The sequence below is a fragment of the Pundamilia nyererei genome, unplaced genomic scaffold (genome assembly GCF_000239375.1).
Source record: "Pundamilia nyererei isolate P.nyererei 1_Seehausen unplaced genomic scaffold, PunNye1.0 scaffold00029, whole genome shotgun sequence".
NCBI classification, from domain to species: Eukaryota; Metazoa; Chordata; class Actinopteri; order Cichliformes; family Cichlidae; genus Pundamilia; species Pundamilia nyererei.
In genome coordinates this window covers 1121328-1143952 of record NW_005187430.1, presented here as the reverse complement: position 1 = coordinate 1143952, position 22625 = coordinate 1121328, and the positions used below count along the sequence as shown (strand labels likewise).

The window sequence follows — 22625 nt, the reverse complement described above, 5'->3', positions numbered from 1 at the left end:
GTTGTTGTGATTTTGTGCAATAGAAATATAATATAAGTGACTTGAAATTAAAATGTGTCATCCTTTTCTTCAAGATAAAAAAAAAAAGGTTTAAAGCAGTGTTGGTGAAACTGGCCGTGGCGGACACGTGTTGTGTGTGTCTTCGAGTGCTCCTGTATCTGTAAAAGCATTATTTGAAGACCATTTTAAAACCACACCATATTTGTTACCATACTGTATCTATGGGCATAATTTATCATTTTTCTCTTATGAATGTTTATTAAGCTTTTTATTCCAGTAACACATGATTACCAGTGTTGGGCAACTATAATGAATTATAGTTACTAGTTACTTATTCAAAAAAGTAACTGAGTTAGTAACTGAGTTACAATATTCTAAAAGTAATTAATTACTCGAAACGTAACTTTTGCGTTACTTTAAAAAAATGTTTAACCCTCTGGGGTCCAGCGTGTAATTGGCCATTTTTAACTACTTTTGATGTTTCCTCTACATTTCACCTTTAAAAACTATTTACTTTGCCTTGTTTGGTATCATCCTTTTCAGCACAACCTCACGTGTCTGAATTTACAGTCATGTTTTCATTTTGACATACTGTATTAACACAACTGATCTAAAATCCGACAAAAAACATAAAATCAGAGTAGAAAAAGTTATATTTTTACTGTAACAACCACTAAACATGTTTAATGAATCATATTTCATAACTTTAAATGCAAATATAAATGGTCAATTTTAAAATCATATGCACAAGTTTTGCAAACAACAAAGTTATTTGTATCCATTTACCTTTTACCTTGATTTTTTAAATAACCATTTCAAACTATTCACAGAACAATCAGCTGTTCTTTATTCAATAAGATGCCACACAAATTATTTGTGCCACTCCAAAAAAATAATTTCTGTCCACTATAAAGGAGAACATCACAGCCTGATACCTGCAGGAGTGACAGCAGCAGGTGTATCACTCCTGTTTCTACCTGGAGACAGCAGTCGCCTCATTGTTCTGACACACAACACTAAACTATCCACAACACTACACACTAACTACACAAGACAACACATTAGCTACACACTCCAAACACGCTAAACGTCACAAACGTCACTCCTAACACTTCCCCTGTTTTTTTTTTTGTTTGTTTGGGGTTTTTTGCTCATAAGCAGAGAGTGCTCGCTGCGCTGTCCTTAGACAGTAAACATGACGAAACTATTGAGGAAAAAACGGCGCGTATATATTGTTTATCATGACTCTGGTTTTACGTGGCCTATCAACACAATTTAAAAACTGGTATATATCACCTTGTTGCTTTGTCTTTAAGTGGTCATGTGATTGGCTTACCATGACTACTTTATTCTTCCTCAGTCAAACAGCAGCACTCATGCGATTGTTTTGCCCCCTTAGCTCCAGGTGTTGTGCTAGACAGTGTTGGTGATTGCCGTCTGCGGGAGCGCGCGCCGCTGCTTAAAGCTGTAGCGTTCAGATTACTTACAGCTACTTCCGTGCAACTGATATAAGATGCGGTGAGCTGAACACAGCTTCAACCGTCTGTTTGTTGAAAAATAGTAACGGACAGCATTTTCTTGTTGGTAACTGTAACGGCGTTGTAACGATAGGAATAGTAATTAGTTAGATTACTCGTTACTGAAAAAAGTAACGCCGTTACTTGTAATGCCGTTATTCCCATCACCGATGATTACTGAAAATCACGTTCTGCACAACCCTGTCATGTGATCAGATTTCTTTTAACTTTTTTTTTTTTTACTCCTTACAGGCTGCAGGCTCTGAGGAAGGAGAAGTCACGGGACGCGGCAAGGTCGCGTCGGGGAAAAGAGAACTTTGAGTTTTATGAACTGGCCAAGATGCTGCCACTGCCAGGTGCCATCACCAGCCAGCTGGACAAGGCCTCCATCATCCGGCTCACCATCAGCTATCTGAAAATGAGGGATTTCGCCAACCAGGGAGACCCACCGTGGAACCTGCGAATTGAGGGACCTCCGCCCAACACCTCGGTCAAAGGTAGAATACACATTGGAAACATGTGTGGTTCTGTGTATTTAAAGAAAAAAAAAGAAATCATTAAGAACCAAGAAAAGTGTTGTTTGAAAATGTTCTTTGTAGTGTAGTTGGTTCGTGTCCTAGCACAAGTATAATTATTTTTCTTTTGCTTGTTGATTATTTGAATCATGGTATCTTATAAGCCACACCTGCAGAGACTTAGCCAACATCTCAGACCACTGAGCTGCTGCTAACTGACACACTGATTATTTGTTTCTGATGCATCAAAGCCTGAGAAGAACTTTTCAGTTGAACACTTGGTCACATCAAATCATAATTAAGCTCAGACATACAAATATATGCAAGGCAATAAAATTACAGGTTACCACTACATCCATAGTCAGCCTCACGAGTAAAAAAGTATTTACCCTCTGGGCAGCTGGTTCCTACTAATGGAAAACATTACTAATTGATTCCTCTCTCTCCATACCTAAACAACAGATTAGACTGCATTTTGTAAAAGGTCAACCTTAGCACACGTATGCTGCATTGCAGCCATAGGTTACATATTAACAAAAAGGGATGTGGTTCCTGTGTCTGAAAAGTTAAATCTATGCTAAAGTCTACTAAACTGGATAAGGATTTTTCTCTCTCACTGTGAATAAGCCTGTGGTTCCGTTTTTTCACCATTCATGCATACTGGAATAGGTTTGATTATGCTTTTTTTCTTTCTTCCAACTTTGTTTTTCACAGATGAAGAAAAATTGGTTGCGTTCTTAAGAACTGTTGACTGCAAATGACTAGTGTAGCTTTAGCAACTCACAACTTCAGATTTTCTGTCGAAATGGACGTTTAATATGTGATTATAGCTGATTTAGTGAACAGAAAAGGGTTTGAAACTGGCTTGATTCACCGTGTTGTACCGAAACAGTTGTCTGGCAAGAAAATCAGAACCTGTGTGAGAACAGATGTAACTTGAGTTCAGTTAGCTGCAAATGATGCATAAGCTAAATACAAAGTGGTGACATTGTTTATTGGAAATAAAATTAATCCTCAGGAGAATGCAAGTCCAGATTGCACTGGCTTGACATAATCTAGAGGTGGTTTGCCACTTCATTAGGGAATGCTGGGACCCTGTTGTAATTAAATGTGCTATATAAATAAATAAACTATAAATATAAATATAACTGTGTTATACTGTCCTAAAAACCACCATAGAGTGGTAGAATGGTACAGCCCAACTCTGGACAGAATAAATCCTTGTTTCATTCTAGACATTTGACCCACTGTGTCGGCAAAACCGAAACACTGCCTACTTAGCTGACTGAAGCAGCGCCTGTGTAAAATGTAAATATTGCGGATGAGATGAGAGTAGACCTGATTGCTGGATGTGAAAGACGCTAAGTTTAACTTTGTGTGTTAAAGAACTGTTTGATATAAACTTCTTTTTTCTTTTTACTTCATTTGTTATGATTTTGGCACTGACTGCGGCAAAAGTGCTTTTCTTACCCCTGTGTATTATATCTAATGGTCAGCAGGGAAGGTCCAGTTGTATAGTCAGCTCTCTTGACCCGTGCTTTCACTAAACACTTTCCTGATGTGTTTATTGCCTCAGTTGATGGTTTAAAGTTATACTGGATGCAAAACGATGATTATTTTGTACATTTAGGTTCTTCATTAAAGTCAAAAGGGAGGATAAAGCACAGTATACCTTTGGGAGGGCCTAGCTTGTATTTAAAAAATGCTCACTTCAAAACATCAAATATATAACTTTGTAAACTGGTGGGTGACTTCATGGTTATTACATCCATTTTTTTCAGTTTACAGTCAATAATTCCAGCTTTAAATGATTTAAACCAGGAGTGTCCAACTCCAGGCCTCAAGGGCCGCTGTCCTGCAGTTTTTAGATATCACCCTGGGTCAACACATCTGAATCAAATGATTAGTTCATTATCAGGCCTCTGGAGAACTAATTTAGCCGTTTAAGTCTGTGTTAGCTGTGTTGGATCAAAAACCTGCAGGACACTGGCCCTTGAGACCTGGAGTTGGAAACCCCTGAATTAAGCACTCATAGATGAGTTTCAACTTTTTATGGATTCCATCAAAAAATATTGCAGTTTTGTTAAAACTTTTAAATTAAAAGTGAGAAAAATTCTTTCTGAATAGATAAAGTTACAAACACCTAGCTTTATCAGAGATACCTTTGATAAAGGCATCTTTTAAATTTCTCTGACAATCCCAGTGAAGTTATTCACAAATTACTTTTTTGGTAATGAAAACTTGCATTAAGTTTCTTCTCATATGGAGAAAAAATATATAAAGCTTTCAATATTGTTTCACCAGTTTCTTCCTCTTCTTTTTTCCCCTGTGCTAATTTCAGCACAAAGCCTTTTTAAGTTTTTTTCTTGTCTTTCTGATCCTCACTACATTTTTTATTATCGTTGGACATTGTATGTCATTTAAAGATAAAACATAATTTTGAAGTTTTTGCATAATAACAGTTTTTTTTGATTGATTGATTTTTGACCCAGATTACCTCTTTTCACCCAAAAAGCTGCCAGTTCAAGCGGAGCCATAGCAACAGCTTTACTGCCCAATTTAGTTTCCACAAAAGCTCATCTTTGTGTCTTCAAACGAACATTTTTATTCAAATGAAAGTGAACACGCAAACATAGGCGTATCAGGCTTACAGCTAGCAGCATTGCAGCGACTGTGTGGCTCTTTAAACTGCTATCAAACAACTTGCAAAAGCTGCAGAAACGCACCACGGTCTCTCTCTCTCTGTCACACACACACTCACTCACACACGGCTAGCTTCAGCGCTAAGTGATTTTTCTGTGAAGGGAACATTAAGCTTTGATGAATTTCTGCCTGGAGTACCAGAGTGTACACAGCACTTGTGAATCTAAGTGGAATTTGCCTTTGAAATGGCCCCTTTGTGCGACGCACTTAAAGGAGAAGAGGAGCGTTTGCTTTTAAAGGGGACATTTGGGCTTGTAGGAATGACCCAAAGATGAAAGCAAATTGTCTGAAATTTCTAGGGGCGACAGTGCGTTTCACTGTTTGTGTGTGCTGTAAGAACTACAGTACAACCATATTTACCTGAGAACAAGAGTACACGCAGGGCGAGACTGTAGTTGAGTGTGAGTGAATAAAGGTAAGGTGTATGTATGGGTGTTTCTACACATGAGCACGTCTAATGTGTGTGCTCACACATGCCCTCTCCGCACAACAGCAGATGGCATCATTGTCGGCAGCGCTTTGAAGAGGCGCATGCATTTTAATGAACAGAACCAAAACGTATACACCAGATAAATGTGTGCATGTGTGTGAGTGTGTGCTGGGTTGTTTTGGAGCTCTCAGGGCTGTGTGTTGTATACTTCCTGTAACACAGCCCTGCAAAAGACAGCATCATACTAAATCACATTTAACACGTGTGTGGAGGTACAAATATTATATGAACAACCCTTAATCCTCCGTTTGACTTCTTGTTATTTATTCATTTATTTTCAGAACCTTAACTTTGTGATTGCCTCTGTGTGATACTTTCAGGAAACCCTGTCCAAAATAGATTTCTAGACTGTTTTTGTTCATTTATATTAATTCTGACTGGCCACACTGGCCGTTATAAGGGACACAATTATCCAACCAACTGAGAAAACTGCTCACAGTCTCATTATTACATAGATAAAATCAAACCTGACAATGTGGATGTCCTAGAAATAAAAAATCAACAAATCCTCAGTGTGAAGGTCAAATACACAAAACAGACTTTGCTTAAATAGAAGTGCAAAGTGAGGTTTTTATGTCCATACGCACACACAGCAATTCAATCAGACTGTCCCTCTTGTGCACACAACATATACAGTACATGATATGCTTCTCTCTCTGCAAGGTTGTATGTGTGTGTTTACGTTGTCTTTACTCTCTCTCCTATTGACTGACACTAATGAATGAATATCCTTCTCTAGAAGACTGTGTGCGAGTGTGTATGTGCATCCATGCCTATGTGACTTTTTACTTTGTAATTGTTTTGTGTGTTGCAGCCTATGTGTGTGCGTGCGTGTCTGTGTATTTGTGTGTTTCGCAGTGTTTGGAACAGCAGAGAATTATTGATTTTGGCCTCTGTGTAGCTGCTCTGCATTGGTTCAGGTAATGAAGATCGTTCTGTGTATGTGTGAGTCTGTGTGTGTGTGTGTGTAGTATTCCTACTTATGACTCCATACTCTTTCTGTTTTTCCATCTGACAATATCCTCATTTGTTGTTTTTCCCTCCTTGGTTTTAGTTTTTCTCTGTCTTCCTCTCTCTTTTTCCTCTAGTTTCTTTCACTTTAGCACTTTTTCTTTTCTCTTCCCCCTCCCCATCCTGTACACATCTCTGTTTCTTCCTTTTTAATATTTCTTTTCAAAAGGAAGAAGGAAAATTAGATATGATTTCTGACCACATGATTTTGATCTGTGTGCTTGCATTATGCATTCATTTTTTATCCTTTCTCCTCTCATTTCCATTTCCTTTCCCCAACTTATATTTCTCCTCTTTTCAGTTAAATTCAGTTTTTCTTCTAACTTCTTTTCCATTTGTCGTGTTTGTTGTCTTTCTTGTTTTGTTCATTCTCACCTCATGTTGTGTCCTTCCCTTTCTTCTCCTCTACTTCCTATCCTTTACTCTTTTCCCCTCACACCACCTTCCTGTTTCCTTACCTTTTCCTCTTCATCTTTTCCTTTATTTTGGTTCATGCACTATATTAAATCCTCTTTCGCTTTCTCCTCCTCAGTTGATTCTCCTTTCCCACTCCTAACGCTTCACTTTCTTAACCTCCGTTTGACTTTTTTCTATTTCCTTCTCCCCATTCTCCATTTCCTCCATCCTCTCATCCACTTCCTGTAATCACCTTTCTTTCACTCCTTCCTTATCCTCCTCCACCCTTGCACTTCATGCCCCTGTACACCTTCCCCTCCTCCCCCATTGACCTTTGCAGTAATTGACCCATCAGTTGCTCTTCTACAGTTTAGTGTGGGAGGTTTTGACTTCCTGTCAGTAAGAGTCTCCACATCTGCTACAGGACTCCACACAAACAACCGTGACCTTTGGAGCATCCTGACACCCAGCCCATTTTGTGTGTGTGCGTGTGTGTAAAAACGATTGACCGCTCACTATTTAAGTGCGTAGGTGAATGTCGGTCGTTGTGTTTATGTGTGAATTTAAGGTGGTGTTTGTGGTTGCATATGCAGGTACAGTATGTGTGTCCGGTAGTATGTATGAAAAGCTTTGAGGGTCTCTGCTTCTGTCTGACAGTCTGGTGTTTGTGCGTGCGTCTGTGCGTGCCTGTGTGTGTGACCCCCTTCGACACCTGGCTATTCATTATGCATGCAGAGAGCAGCAGACACCAAAATGCCACACTTCATGAGCCAGTCTAAAAATCAAGACACACACACTCACTGTACTCCACTCACAAACAAACAATATACGCACTAATCCAAACACACACACAAGTTTTGCACATACTTTTTTCTGACAATATTCAGAGAAATACACATATAAGGATATTAAGAAAACACACAGGTACCTGCATAAATACGAACTCCACCCTACTCCTTGTAAACACACCTTGTTCATATCTGTGCTGCTTTACATTCTGTATAAATATCCTCTCTCTCTGTTATTAAAAAATAAATTATGGCATTTTTTATAAGATCCACATACCTAGTTATGGCTCAGTGCATGAGCTCACGAGACTCATGAGGAATATCAGGTGTGTGTGGGTGGGTGAATGCGAGCTCAGGATCTTTCACTGCAGTTTTTAATGTGGAAAAATTGTGTATTTTCAAAGTTGTGTTTTAAAAAACAGCCCTGTGACAGACTGGCGACCTGTCCAGGGTGTACCTTGCCTCTCTCCCAATGACAGCTGGGATAGGCTCCAGCGCCCCCCGCGACCCTGGAAAGGATAAGTGGAAGCGAATGGATGGATGGATGGTGTTTTAAAAAAATACACTTACAGTAGACTGTGCATACGTAAAAAAAAAAAAGTTGTGGAACATAAAATGTGTCAAATCACATCAGATAACATTATCACATTAGTAACAAACTTTGTAACCTTTTTAGGGACCCTATAGTACTATAAGGCCTGTTTTAATAGTGAAAAACACATTTAGCAGATTATTGGTTTGAAAGACACTAGTGGCTAAGAACTTTGAAATGTTAGCATAATAGATCCATTGGTAACGCTATTCAACAGGGAGACTTTCTTTGTGCCTTTATAGATTTTGCTTGCTAACTAGGTTTGGTAGCATTAACTAATAACTTCACTCTCAAAAAGTGCTCCAAAACCAAGCCAGCCATGTTGGAGAGCGTCCTCATTCACAACGTGTAACATACCAACGATTTGTCACGTCCCAAGGCGTCTCATAGTAACGCAAAATGTAACCTTCCGCGTCCGTATGATACGCTCCGGATTGTGGATGGAATCCAATAGAACAGACCTTCCCAAAGTGTGGGGCCCGCCCCCCTGGGGGGGCGCAGAGCCATGGCAGGGGGGGCGCCAGATGAAAAGGGGGAAAAAAAAACAAAACGCTTGGACACTGCTAGCACGGGCGCCCACAGAAACGCAAAGCAGGAGATGAAGCATCGCTGAATATGTTTCCAAACCAACTTCATTCTAAGCCAAAGACTAGAAAATATGGTGAAGCAAATCTTCCCTTTGGTTTCACCTGCACAAGTGCCAAGGTAGGTCTCCCCTGCAGAATTGCTTTTCCCTTCGTCGGGAGCAGCGCTGGGCTCTCCAAATCACGGACAAACAGGATCCCACATTCTTGATTTTTAGTTCAAACACTTGTTGTAATGACTAACTACTCCTGACATTTTGAAGATATACATACTATACTATACTTTATACAGTAAAGTTACAGTGGGATACAAATAATATCAGGCTGATCCTGCCACGTTTTGTTCCCCCGGTTCAAATCATTAACTGCGAGTGTATATGTAAGCGTGTAAAAACTGCAGATAGTCAGATTAACAGTATTTTGTCTCTATCTGCCATTCCACAATTCATCTCCTGTAAACAATAACGTGGCGCACAGCGTGACGTGAAAAAAGGCACATACCTTTGACGTTGCGTGACGAACTCTGTATTCCTCGTCCACACGTAAACGCAAAAACGGAGTTTTGAAAAAAATCTCAGTTTTCAGTGATTCGAAACGCCGTTTACGTGTGGACGAAACAGCTGCGTTTTCAAAAATATCCGTGTAGGTGCGGACGTAGCGTAAATTAGTTAGTAGTTTATTTTCTTACTACCTGTAATTTATTGCAGATTACTTGTATTTGCTTAATTGTTTACTAAATGTTTGAGGTGTGAAATAAACCGCAATGGAGCAAAATATGGGTGTGTGTGGTTGGAGGATGTGTGTGTGCGTGTGCGCATGTGCACGCAGGGGGCGCGAACATTTTTCTTGTAAAACAAAGGGGGGCCCAGCAAAAAAAGTTTGGGAACCACTGCAATAGAATGACGCTCCCAGAGCTCCCCACAGATCAGAAAGGAGCAGCCACACTCCTGTGTAAAAAGATTAACCGTTACTTGTCCATCATTCACCATGATAATGCAGTCCAGGATTTAACTCTGCTAATATTCGGCTGCTACGGAGATTTGTGTAAGCCCACAAAAAAAAAAAAAAAATGTTGTAGCCTAAATCTGATTGAGATGATTCTATATCAAGTCATGTTGTGAAGTATTGTCTGCATTGTTTAGTGTGTATTTATGTGAGTGTGTGTTCCTATCCACTTAGCATTACATACAGCCAGACTGCCGCTTTATACAAAATCAACCTCCTGCTTAGAGAGACTCTAAGCGCTGACTGAGAGAGAGAGAGACACGGGGGGAAAAGAGGCGCATCAGAAGAAAGCGCCTGAGTAGAAAAATGAGAGGGATAACGACAAGACGGGGGAGAAAGAGAGAAAAATAAACGAGATAGTCAATTAGAGAGACAGAGGCTATCAGTGAGGCTGAGAGAGAGAGGCAGAGAGACAGAGAGGGAGAGCAGCAGGAGTCTCGTCTCGTTATGATCCATCTCGTCTCTTTGTACCAGCTGACGTTTTTATGATGCGGCCTGCTGGCTGGGCTAATGGCTTCCTCCATTATACTGAGGGAACACAGTGACCCCGACACCCGGATAAACACAGCACTCACATCAAACCCCTCCCACCTGCCCAACCCAGCCTGCACACTGCAATCCGACACTGAGTCAGCGTTGAAGCTCGTTTCAAACCGAGAGATGGAGAGAATTAAAAAAAAGGTACAGAGATAAGTTGTTCCCCAAACACTAAAAGGTTTCCAACAGGCGTCCACGGCCTGCTGTATGGCTGGGATTTTTTAGTAAGTGCCTGGTGTCAGTACTGTATTCATTCAAAGGTAAAGCAGCTCAACGCCAAAAAGGAAAGGACTTTCCAGTTAAATTTTGAATATTCATAGCTTTCATAGTTGTGTATAGTACTTTACATTATACATGACTTGATGAATTGTCAAAGGTCGGGGTGTTTTTTCAACTTGAAATATAGTCTTCAAGTATAGGAGTTCAACACTGTCGAACTAAAGGTAACTCTTTTTAAATTACATTTTCCTGATTACCTTTATCTATTGACAAAATATATTTTTTATGTTCTCACACCAGTAACAGAATTCCTTGTAGTTTAAGCATTCACACTGACAGTGCACTGGAAACCAAAAGCACAAATCAAACGGCAAGTTCAACTTTCTGCAGTGACAGGACAGACACCCTAATTAAATTAAAGTTGCATATCAGGCATCCATGCAGGTTACATGATGGGGCTTCAGTGTTCATCCCCACCCATACAGGAAGCAATTCACATACAGTATCACATTGCTTTATTGCAGATGGTTAAATATCCTTCACTTAAGCTAAGTATCCTTCAGTCTTATTAGCAGTCATTTCAATTGCTCACTCCAAAGCTGAGAAAAGTTTATTTCAGGGTCCTCCCAACTTTCTGCTGCCAGTGGTTATTTGGCCCGTCGTTGATTGAAGCTGGTGAATGTCATTAACTTTGAGTTGTCTGGACATTGTCTGGACCACATTGTTGCTTTTGCATGTGGATAACATTTTTCATCATGAGCTTAATATTTTTTGCTATCTATTAGAAATGGCAAAGTTCTTTAGGCAAGCTCTTTTTAATGAATGTCATTGCAAGATCTTTCAAAGACAGAATACAATTTAAAGCTGCTCCTCATGGAAGTATGTTTAAAATATGGATGTGACTGGTGCAAATTTAAAAGAAACGTTGTGTTTTTGTAACTTCAAAGCTATCTAAGATCAAATATAGTAATCTGAAACATTTTTCACTTGAAGTTTTCAGAGTATGCATTTTAAGATGCATATTATCTGGATTTGTTTTGACAGATTAGACTTGCTCTAACAGCTCATTGTTTCTTTCTGTAAACTAACAACTCGAATATCCTTCCAGCTGTTGCATTCAGGTTAGACGTCATTTAACAGCAGGCTCAACTTCCCACTGATATCTGAAATAAGACAACACAACTCGTCTTCTAAACTAAAGCGCAGCATGTGTGATTGAAACCATATAAAACACAGGGCCTCTGCTATTTGCATTACATCATGCACACACTGGGTGATAATTGTTATGTCTTTCGCCAAAATACCCCCTATCTAGTTGTAATCATTGCAGCTTTTTACCCTCGGATCTCATCTTAAACATAAAACGAAGAAGCGAGGCAGCTCCTACTTCTCAGCATAATAAACTTGTCAAACGCAGCTTTGGTTCTCTCACTGCAAAAACCTGTGGCGCTCCTACCGGCCCCCAGCTTAGCCCCGTTTGGCTCTGCAGCCGACACGCCGCTTCATCCGCTGGCTAAAACCACTCCCCTTGCATGCTCGCACTTAATAAACAGAGGGTAATTTGGCCAGCTGCGAGTGTGAGATGTTTTGATTCCCGAGTCACAGTGTAAAGAAAAATGGAATGACAGAGGGAGAGGGAAACAGCAGTAATTATAAAACTAATTACCAAATGTTGATGATGCCCATAGGCTTTGCATAACTAAATTTAGACGAGGAAATTGCTTTCGGCCGCCGACGTGGCTGCTGGGCATTTCGTTCATCTTTTCTTTTTTTTCTTAATTCTTCTCGTCCTGCCTGCTGTCACACACTTGCACACTGAAGAAAAAAAATCACCATGGAAACAATTATTCAAACACCTATCTTTTTTGTTGGCAAACACAAAATGGCTCCGGGAAGTGTTCTTGTCCAACAATGTGGTGTAATGACAGAAAATATAGCTGCTTGTTTCTGTTTACCCCGTGAAAGACATAGCAATTAAGTACAACATAGAGATGCTCACAGAGAAACTAAAAGACATTCACTTATTGAATCAGGCTGTGCCGCTCTCTGCGGGTTTGCATATGAAAGACGTGTTTTTGTCTCGCCGAGCGTCTGCACAGATTTGTACATAGCTGAGCTCTGACGCCTGATTTTCCTCTGGAGTGATTGCAGAAATGTCGACTGTTGGTTTAAGTTTCTATTAGATCCTACTTTGATCAGTCCAGCGTGAACAAGCAGAGTCTCTGAATAAGTGTTGAAACCAAAGTGGTGTGACTGACTAAACTAAAAGAATTTACAGGGAAATATCTTTCACAGATAGAAGGCTAAAAAAATGGAAATAAAACAAGTGAATGTAAAGCAGGGATTATACTTATTTGCAGACACAGAAAGATGCATACACAACGGTCAAGTAAGCATTCCTGTTATAACTCTCCTAAACTTCTTCTTCTTCTCCACCTGATCGGCACATACGTCATTGGTGCATTATAGTGTAGTTTCTCAGCAGAGAAGTTCTAGCATGCTTTCAGATGCAGAAACACCTTTAAGTTGTTGGGACTACCTGAACTGGTTCCTCTGCAACTTGGCTTTGTTTCTCCGAAGCCCTGTCCACACAGGAAGCTCACAGATGGTTGGTCGTCCAGGCTTCGGTTGGCCTCCGGTTGCCTCATCAAGTCTAGTTGTACAGTGTAAAGCACTGTCTAACATGTTAGTCCAAATTCAACAACTCGTTTGAGGTCTGGTGATTGCAAAGGCCATAGCATGCATTATTTTCTGACTTATTTAACCAGTCAATTCAATTTAATTATATTGTATTTATACAGTGTGGGAAGGTTACTTTTAAAATGTATTCCATTACAGAATACAGAATACATGCCCCAAAATGTATTCTGTAACGTATTCCGTTACGTTACTCAATGACAGTAACGTATTCTTAATACTTTGGATTACTTAATATATTATCATGCTTTTTACAACAACGTGAATGTACTATTGCTGTGTGATTTATTACTGTTACTGAAGGTCCACGACTCCGAACTGTAGTAAAGGGACCTCTGACTAATACGGCGGGGTCCCTGTCGGCTCGTAGCCGAAAAATAGCTTTACTTTGTTGTGTGGGTCAACTTTTCTTGACAGAGAGAGGCGTTGAAAGGCTGCTCCAACGGAACTTATTGTTTTCGGAGGAAAACACGAACACGGTGTACAGTCGAGTCTTAATAGCTTACTTACAACTGGGCTCGTCAGGCACTCTTCTTGGCTGAAGTGGTTATTATTATATTTACATGCTTCCAGCTCCCGTTTTTGCTCGATGACAACTCGTACCTTTCCACTCCCCTTTTTCTCCCTCCTCGCGCTCACAGACACATAACGTGTATGGCAGTCCATTCTCCCTGCAGCACGGACTACACTGCCCATGATGCTACATTCTTTAGAGCTATGCTTGTAGCATTCTGCCTGTTAGCTTAGCACAACAACAACAACAACGAAAAGGCGCTCTCTCACCCAGGAAACACACAGTAGCAGAGAGAGAGAGCGGGTCGCCCTGTAACCATGGCAACCGTAACGCTGCCGCCTGGAACAAAAGAACGTAGCTGTCAAACAAAACCCAAACAGTCCTGACCCGCGACAAAATGAAACAGGAAAGTACTGCAGTGTAATCCATTTATTTCAACAAAGTAACTGTATTCTGAATACCACCTTTTTAAACGGTAACTGTAACGGAATACAGTTACTCATATTTTGTATTTTAAATACGTAACGGCGGTACATGTATTCCGTTACTCCCCAACACTGTATTTATATAGTGGCAAGTCACAACAACAGTCTTCTCAAGGTGATTCAATGAGACATTTGCCCCTTGATGGGAACAGTGTTGTTCTAGAAGAGACCATCATGGTAGAAATGTTTCATTATGCTAACCAGCAACTACATTGCTTTGGAAGGGAGTCCCTTGTTATAAACTTCCAATGTAAAATTCCTAATTTCATAGGTGAAATGGATATGTTTAGAGACAAATATAATAAATGGTTTTGTAGTCCAATCTTTTTAAAACTCAACCACTTGGATTAATGGTTAGCTCGGCACTTGGCCACTTTGATTAATAGTCCCTCAAAGGAACTCGGGATCTGATTTAGAGAGCCAATTGAAAGCACTGTTTAACCTCGCTCCATTGTCCTTATTTATTTGGTTGGATTTGGTGACAAGATTTCCAAATGTATTCCTTTTGAGATAGAAGGCCCTCTTAGCTGTTCTCTTTACAGGCACTGAGAAACGCTCAGTGCAAATGAAGAACATCGTATGGTCTTCCACAGATCTTTGCCCCTTATACAGTCATTTTAGATATATGATGTTTTCAATGTGAGATCTTACTCAGCCAGGTTTGCGCCTGTCCTTATGTTTTTTTTAATACATTTTATTAGTCATTTGTTGACTCTAGTTAGTCTGTGAAAGCATTTCAAGGGCCACTGATGACAGCTGAGAGAAACAGATGTAATCCTTTAAAACATAACAAAACCTGGAAAAGCTGAAAGAGCCTGAAAACCTTTGGAATGTGTCACATTTATGTTGTCATTGCTGGTATGTTTTGCTAGTTTGACCTTTTTTCCCATCATGCCAAAGATTTTGTTTCCCAGAAGTCCCACAGTCATTGGTATCACTTTGTATTAATCATAGTGATACTCTTGTGAAGGACATTTACCCATTAGAGCTGATGTCCTTACTAACCCAGTTATACATCTAATGTCCTTTCTAATCTGTTTATCCCGCTTTCCCTCCATACCAGACAAATGGGACATTATTGGCTTATGTACTGCACACTGTAAGGCCCTCAGCAGTCAATCATCCACTCTAATATTCAGAAAGGCAAGCTTTGACACTGAATTAAAACCGACATGAAAAGCATGTGTTAAACAAAGTAAAGTATTTCCAATCAGGTGTAATTGGCCTGTCGGAGCCAGCGGTGATATATGTTCCTAATTAGTTAAGCGGCCTCGGTTTGTCTCAAAGGGTGTTTTTTATTTTTTAATTATTTTTTTTCCTCTCCTCCCACAGCTGATCGTGCATCAAAATGTCAAAATAAACTGGGGAATAAGAAGCTTTTTAAAAGCTGCAGCACCGATTGCCAATATACATGATTGGACTGGATGGGAGTTGAGGGAGTAGGCAGGGTTGCGGGGTTTTACCTATCAAATTCTCTTGGTATTTAGGTTATACGCACCAATGAATAGTCATTACAATCCAGTTTGATGTGCAAAAGATATTCTTGTTTTTATTTTAACCATGTGTTTGGTGATAAGAAAATGCTGGGGCTGTGTTTTAGGGATCACCCAACCAAGGACTTTTTAAATGGGTGGCACAGAGGGGAATATGAGCCTGTCAATAATTAAATAAACTATGAGCTTTAAATTAAAATATATATATATACAGATAAAGTGTTTTTTACATTTTTAATTACCCCTAAAACTTTCAGTCCATATTATCGTATTACTGACTAATGTATTATTATTGTTTGAAATAAGGCACTAAGGAACACCACATTTGTTTTCCCCCCAAACCTGAACTGGGTAATCTCAGTTCTTGATCAAAGTTCAGATAGTAACGACTCCTGTGAGATCACTTGACACATGTCATCTGCTGTTATCGCAAGATCTTAATATTAAATTGTCTTAAGATTAATTTTAGAAGGCATTTATAAATGTTTAAAAGAAGAAAAAAGTTGGGGCAAGCATCAAACAGCTGGTGGTACTAACAGGAAACAGCTGGAGGAATATTTTGCAACTAATTAGGTTGATTTGCTACAGGTCAGTAACATGACTGAGTGTAAAAAAAAAGAAAAGAGCATCTCAGAACAACAAACAAACTATGTTTACAAAAGGTGAAACAATCTCAGAAAAATGTTCCTCAATGTAAAATTTCAAAGACTTTGAATATTTCATCATGTACAGTAAATAATATCAAAACAATCCAAGAATTTGGAGGAAGCCCCCCCCCCTCCCCCCAAAAAAACCAAAACAAAACAATCCAATGATAGATGTCCATGATCTTCTAGTCCTCAGGGAGCCCAGCATAAAAAACATGCATGATTCTGTCATGGAAATCACTGCATGAGCTCAAGAACCCTTCCAGAAATGATTTTCTGTGAAAACAGTAAGCCATCCGCCATCCACAATGCAGATCAAAGCTCTATCATGTAAAGACGAAGGCACATGAGAATGGGGTTCAGAAATGGCACGATCTTCTCTGGGCTCATTTAAATGGATGAGGCAAAGTGGTCAGATGAATCAGATGCTGAAACTCTATTTGCGTCCGCTGGACTAAAGACAAGAGGCACCATCTGACTTATTAGCAATGACAATTCTAAACTTCATACTGCAACTAATATAAAAACATCATGACTTCATACGAGAACTGTCAAGGTACTGAACTGGCCTGCTTGCAGTCCAGACATTTCAACAACTGAAAACACTTGATGAAGCATTTGACAAAGACCGAGGACTACTCATCTCCTAGAATCCTGTAGTTCCCAGTTCCCAGAGACGTTTTCCTGCCATTAAATTTAGAAGACCTTTTGTTTTCATTTTAAATGATACATTTTCTCAGTAAAAAACATTCCACATTCTACGAACTGAGCTTTTATTTTTTCGGGGGTACTAAACCCACAACAGCAGCACACTGCAGGTATGTATATGCACTTCTACATATCTCAGTGTGTTGTTTATTTTTTATTTTTTAAATTTATGTTTTATTGGTTTTCTTATTTATACAACATGTACAACAATAAAACTTAATCACAGTGGGGGAAAAAAACAAAACAAAACAACAACAAAAAAGACAAACGGACAAAAGACCCCCAAAACAAAACCAAAAACCCCCCCAAAACAAACCAGAAAATACAATGAGATTATACAAAATCTGGCCTCCCATTTTGTACATGTTTCAACCGTTTCAATCAGTAATCCTCAAATGAGTCCGCCTGCAACTTTAGCCTATAAGTTATTCTTTCCATAACAAAAATAGTATGTATCACATCAATCCACTCATTTATAGTAGGAGTATTTATAGTAGGAGTATCCTCGATCCTTGATCGTGGCTCCAGAGTTGGGAGTTTGCCTTGTAATTTGAAGGTTGCCGGTTCGAGCCCCGGCTCCGACAGTCTCGGTCATTGTGTCCTTGGGCAAGACACTTCACCCGTTGCCTACTGGTGGTGGTCAGAGGGCCCGATGGCGCCAGTGTTCGGCAGCCTCGCCTCTGTCAGTGCGCCCCAGGGTGGCTGTGGCTACAATGCAGCTGTCATCACTAGTGTGTGAATTGGTGGATGGCTGGTTGTGTGAAGCGCTTTGGGGTCCTTAGGGATTAGTAAAGCGCTATACAAATACAGGTCATTTACCATTTAAGCCAACTGAACAAATATCTATCCGGTTTACATCGATTAAGACTCTCTAAGTTACCTAGGTACAATACTGCAAAATGAAATTGCATTTTCTTTTGGAAGATTGCTTCCAGTACCTTATGTATTTCCTTCAAAAATGGAACCACACGAGGACATTCCCAAAAAATGTGGAAATGATTTGCTGCTGCATGTCCACACTGCCTCCAGCATGTTGTGTTATGAGAGTAATTGGATTTTTGAGCTGGGGTATTAAAATAACGAATTACATTCTTCCAACTGCATTCCCTCCACGAGGGGGAGCTTGTTACCGACCACTGCTGCCTACAGATCCCATCCCATTCCTCTCCTGTTAGGGATAGATTACCCTCTGTTTCCCATCTTGCTTTAACATATCTTGTATCATGACCCCTTAGATTAGTCAGTGAACAATATAATTTGGAAATAATTTTTTATGTAGGTTGCATCTCTATATGCATTCTCGAATAAATAAATAATTTCTTCATTCCCAGTTGATAACTGGGGATGTTTTAGCTTTTTATTCAGGAAGTCCCTCAGTTGCAAATATCTAAAAAAAAATCTTGATTTTACAACCCAAACTTATTCTTAAGGTCCTGGAAACTCATCACTTTTCCATCTTTCAACAAGGTACTGTATGTGGTGAGACCTTTATTAGCCCATGTTTTAAATGTCGAGTCGGTCTTACTAGGCAAAAAGTCTGGGTCATATACAAACCACCTAAGGAATCCGGTCCTCTGGTTTAATTTATACTTTTTAAGTACTCTTTTCCATGTCTTTATTGAGCTTACTATCCAAGGGTTGCTCCCAGGAGTCGTAACTCTGAGGGATCTCCTATCAGTGCCCTGACAGGGAAGTTACCTCCCAAGAAAAATTCCAGTTCCTTCCATCTTGAACAGTATCCAGGTTTACACCGGCCCACCAGATTTCTTATTTGAGTTGCCCTCTAATAGTCATGTAGGCAAGGGAGGCCTAGTCCTCCTATATCCTTGGGAAGCTGAAGTGTTTTAAACTTAACTCTTGGCTTTTTACCCGCCCATATAAATCTAGAGAGGATCCTATCCCATTCTACAAAGTATCTATCAGGGTTTTCTATAGAAACAGACTGGAATAAGTACAATACTTTTGGGAGCATATTCATTTTTATGGTGTCTACTAGATAAGCGGTTAATGACCGTCTGCTAATATCTACCATGATATCTTTTTTAAGTGGGGAGTAGTTGATTTCTTCCAAACTTATATCCATTGATAAGTTAACGCCCAAATATTTGATAATTTTTTTTCTTCCAGCCTAGTTTGTATTTGCTGAGCAAATGTTGGGGGGCTATAAAAGCTACTAAGAACTTGTGTGTTTTGTATATTCAGTTTATATCCCGAGTAGGACCCATACTCCTTTAGCACTGACATAAGCTCCATAAATGATTCAGTAGGTTTTGATAAGTAAACCAGCAATATTAATCCCTTTTATTTTATCTTTCTGCCTAATCCTTTGAGCCAACGGCCCTATAAAAATGGCAACTCAGAGTGGACTCAGTGGGCATCCTTGTCTTGTGGACCTTTCAAGCTTAAAAGCATCTGAAAGTTCACCGTTGATCTTTATTTTTGCAGTTGGACTATTATACAAAGCCCTCAATATTGTAATGATGGACCCATTAAACCCAAATTTAAGCATTACTTAGAATACAAATTCCCATCTCACAGTCAAAAGCTTTTTCAGCATCTAGACTCAATAATATAGCTGGTATTTTATTTAAATTATTATGTCTAATAATTTGCAGAGTTCTCTCAACACTACCATGGGTTTGGCGCGACCCAACAAATCCAGTTTGATCTAGATTTATTATCCTTGGGATGATCCCTTCAAGTCTCCATGCTATGATTGACGTAAACAATTTGTAATCTACATTTAATACACTTATTGGCCTGTAATTGGAACATTCTAATTTGTCTTTAGCATCTTTAGGTATAATAGAAATTATGGCTTGTTTCCATGAGGAGGGTGCTTCTCCCTTCGTAAGGACCCAATTAAATGTTTTAAGTAAGACCGGTGTCAAAGGTTCCTTTAATTTCTTGTACCACTCCACAGTAAAACCATCTGTACCTAACAATTTGTTTTCTTCTACTGTAAGTTTAGAGAGGTGTAACATGTCAAGTCATTGTTTGTGGGTGGTTGTAAATATAATTTTTCATAGTATCTCTTAAAGCAACCCTTAATTTCCTCAATACCCTGCATTTCCATTTTGGTTTCCGGATCCCTTATCCTTTATTGTTCTGTCTGCTTGTTGTTTCCTTAATCTATATGCCAATTGTTTCATATATTTAGCTCCCCCCTCATAATATCTTTAGAATTAAATTTCCAGTTGGTTATTTTTCTCCTTTGAGTAGGATTTAAAGATAAATATAGAGAGTGGTCAGAAACGTCCATTGACCCTATATGGCACTCATGTATTCTGTTCATATCAGTACCAATATATAGGCAACACTTGCCTATAGAAATCAAATGTGGAACCTGGAGGAATATAAACATTATAGAATGTGATCAATTCCCCATCCTATTTGCCTTGTACCAGGATAAATCTGCCTTCTCTATCCCTAATTGTAGCAAAATGTTCAAAAATAACCCTCCCTGATATTAAAATAACCACCCCTCTCATATGTCGTAAACCATTTGAAGAGTAATAAGCATGCTTGAAACCTTGTCTCTTAAGTTTCTCATGCTCAAGGCCCACCAAATGAGTCTCTTGTAGAAATGCCACATCAATATCCTCTCTTTTCAGTTTACTAAGAATTTTTCCCTGCTTTGCCGGGCTTTGGAGCCCATTTACATTAAGTGAGAGTACCTTTAACATTGGGCTTTATTATAACACCAGATAGAGCCATGAATGTCCATTCCAAATATCACTGAGGTAAAACATTGTGCCCCCACTGTTAACACAAAACTAAAATAAGTACACAAAAACAATAGAGCCAATATAGAGTCCTCCAAATACTCAGGATCATTTGACCCCTTTAGGTCCCTGTTGGGGAGAGGAGAGAAAGGACCCACCATATGGTGGCGGGTTCTCCCTAGTGTTGTGGCGACTGTCCAGCAGGTACATCCCACTTACACTAGATGAGTCCAACATATATGGCAACTTATAAATCTGATCAACTGAACTATCAACACACCAACTTGAACAGCAATGAAACCAAATGGTGCATATTACCTTCTTATATAGTCTGCTGGCTTGTGAGTATAGCTCTTATCCTCCTTGTCGTTCATATTTAATAGTCTCTTCTATATTCCCGCAGTTTGCGTCGGACTCGAGTTTCCATTCGTGTCCCTCTGTCCCTCTCCGTATCCACTCCATGCCATGAAAATCCGTTATGTACTCTCTCTTCGGTGCTGGGTCCCGGGTTCGCGCGTGTGGGGGCCACCTCAATGCCCCGTGCTCTCAGTTCCTTCGCTGCGTCCTCGTAAGTCTGTGGGCCGGTGCTCCAGTGGATGCGAATCCGCGTGAAGGCCGTTTGGAACCCAACGTTCCTCTCTTTTAGTGCCTTTTTTATTCCCGTGTAATTTGCGTTTCTCCATGACTTCATAGGCATAGTCGTGGTCAAAAAAAACCTGCTTGTTTCCCAGCAACACCGTAATTTAGATGAGTTGGAACCCCTAAACAACACAACGTACGTTATTTAGAATATACAGCTGTCCTATGAAATAGGTGAGGCATTTTAAAAGGCATTTTTAAATTTGTAAGACAATATTTGATCTGTAGTAGATACTTGTGGATTTAAAGCTAAGAACAACATACAATAAAGAATTTATTTACCATTAAAAACGTGCTTTTTTTGGTCCTTTAATTGACATTTTTATAGGCTTTTATCATCTTTTGCGAGTCTCCTTTCATCATTGTCTTATCATGCTTTGGTTTTGTTTTTTGTTTTTTTCATTTTTCTTATATGTCTCTGTGTTACAATATATTGCTTTTATCATTTTATTATTCATGTTGACATTTTTTTGCTTCGTATTTTTGTAATGTCTTTTTTCATTCTATACATTTTTTTGCCCTTTTCAAGCTCGTATTCAGCATTTGTCTGTTAAAACACTTTTTAGTGCTGCTGTGCAAGTAAAGTTATAATTATTAGTATTACAAAATAATTCTAATTACATATTGTAAACGCCAAAGAAGGACACTGTCATGCTAGATGGCTGCAATAATCAAAGCTATTGATAGCTTTGAATTGTCTGTAAGACCTCCACTCAGCACTGTTATTACCTTGTTTACGCCCTGTCACTCACACAAACTCGGAGCAAAAAGATAAACTGGCGGAGGCATACGCAGAGATAAATACATACACTCGGCTGCACTCTCTGATCGAAACCATTGGATTTAATGGATTTTTACAATTTAAAATGTTACAGGGGAGAGTTAGAGGACACTGAGAGAGAGGGAGATGAATGAATCAGAAAGAGAGAGAGAGAGAAGGGAGAGAGGGAATTAGATAAACTTGTGGGGAAGAGAGAGAAGGGGGCCAAGCTTGTGTTTGCTGGGCTGTGAAGCATTCAGCTGTACCACCGTCTGAACGCTCCGTTAGCAGTCCAGCCATTTCTTAATAACACTCATAACTGCTCTCTCAAACCCTTCTCCCATCTCTCTATCCATCTCTGCCTCTGTCTACTCATCTTACACCTCCATCTTTCTCATTTCTCTATATTTCTGTATTCATATTTTTTTTTCTATGCTAGTTTAAATTTAGAGGAACTGGAAAATCAAGATTCAAGGAATTTCTTCCCTCAGAAAATGACCCAGAAAGTGACCCAACCAAGTAGTCTTTGAAAAGTGAAAGCAGAGGCAAAACATCCAGCCTAAACCCAAGTGTGTGTGTGTGTGTGTGTGTATATATATA

The 22625-nt window shown here is 39.4% G+C and overlaps 1 protein-coding gene across 1 annotated transcript in view; it reads left to right on the top strand.

Annotated features, from left to right (window-relative positions):
- Window positions 1-1666: 1666 nt before the first annotated feature.
- Window positions 1667-22625, top strand: part of npas3 (neuronal PAS domain protein 3) — a 206630-nt gene continuing 185671 nt past the window's right edge. The window contains exons 1-2 of the mRNA XM_013909673.1: window positions 1667-1671; window positions 1770-2014. Of these exons, the coding sequence (XP_013765127.1) occupies window positions 1667-1671; window positions 1770-2014 (250 nt within the window). The remainder of the gene's footprint in view (window positions 1672-1769; window positions 2015-22625) is intronic.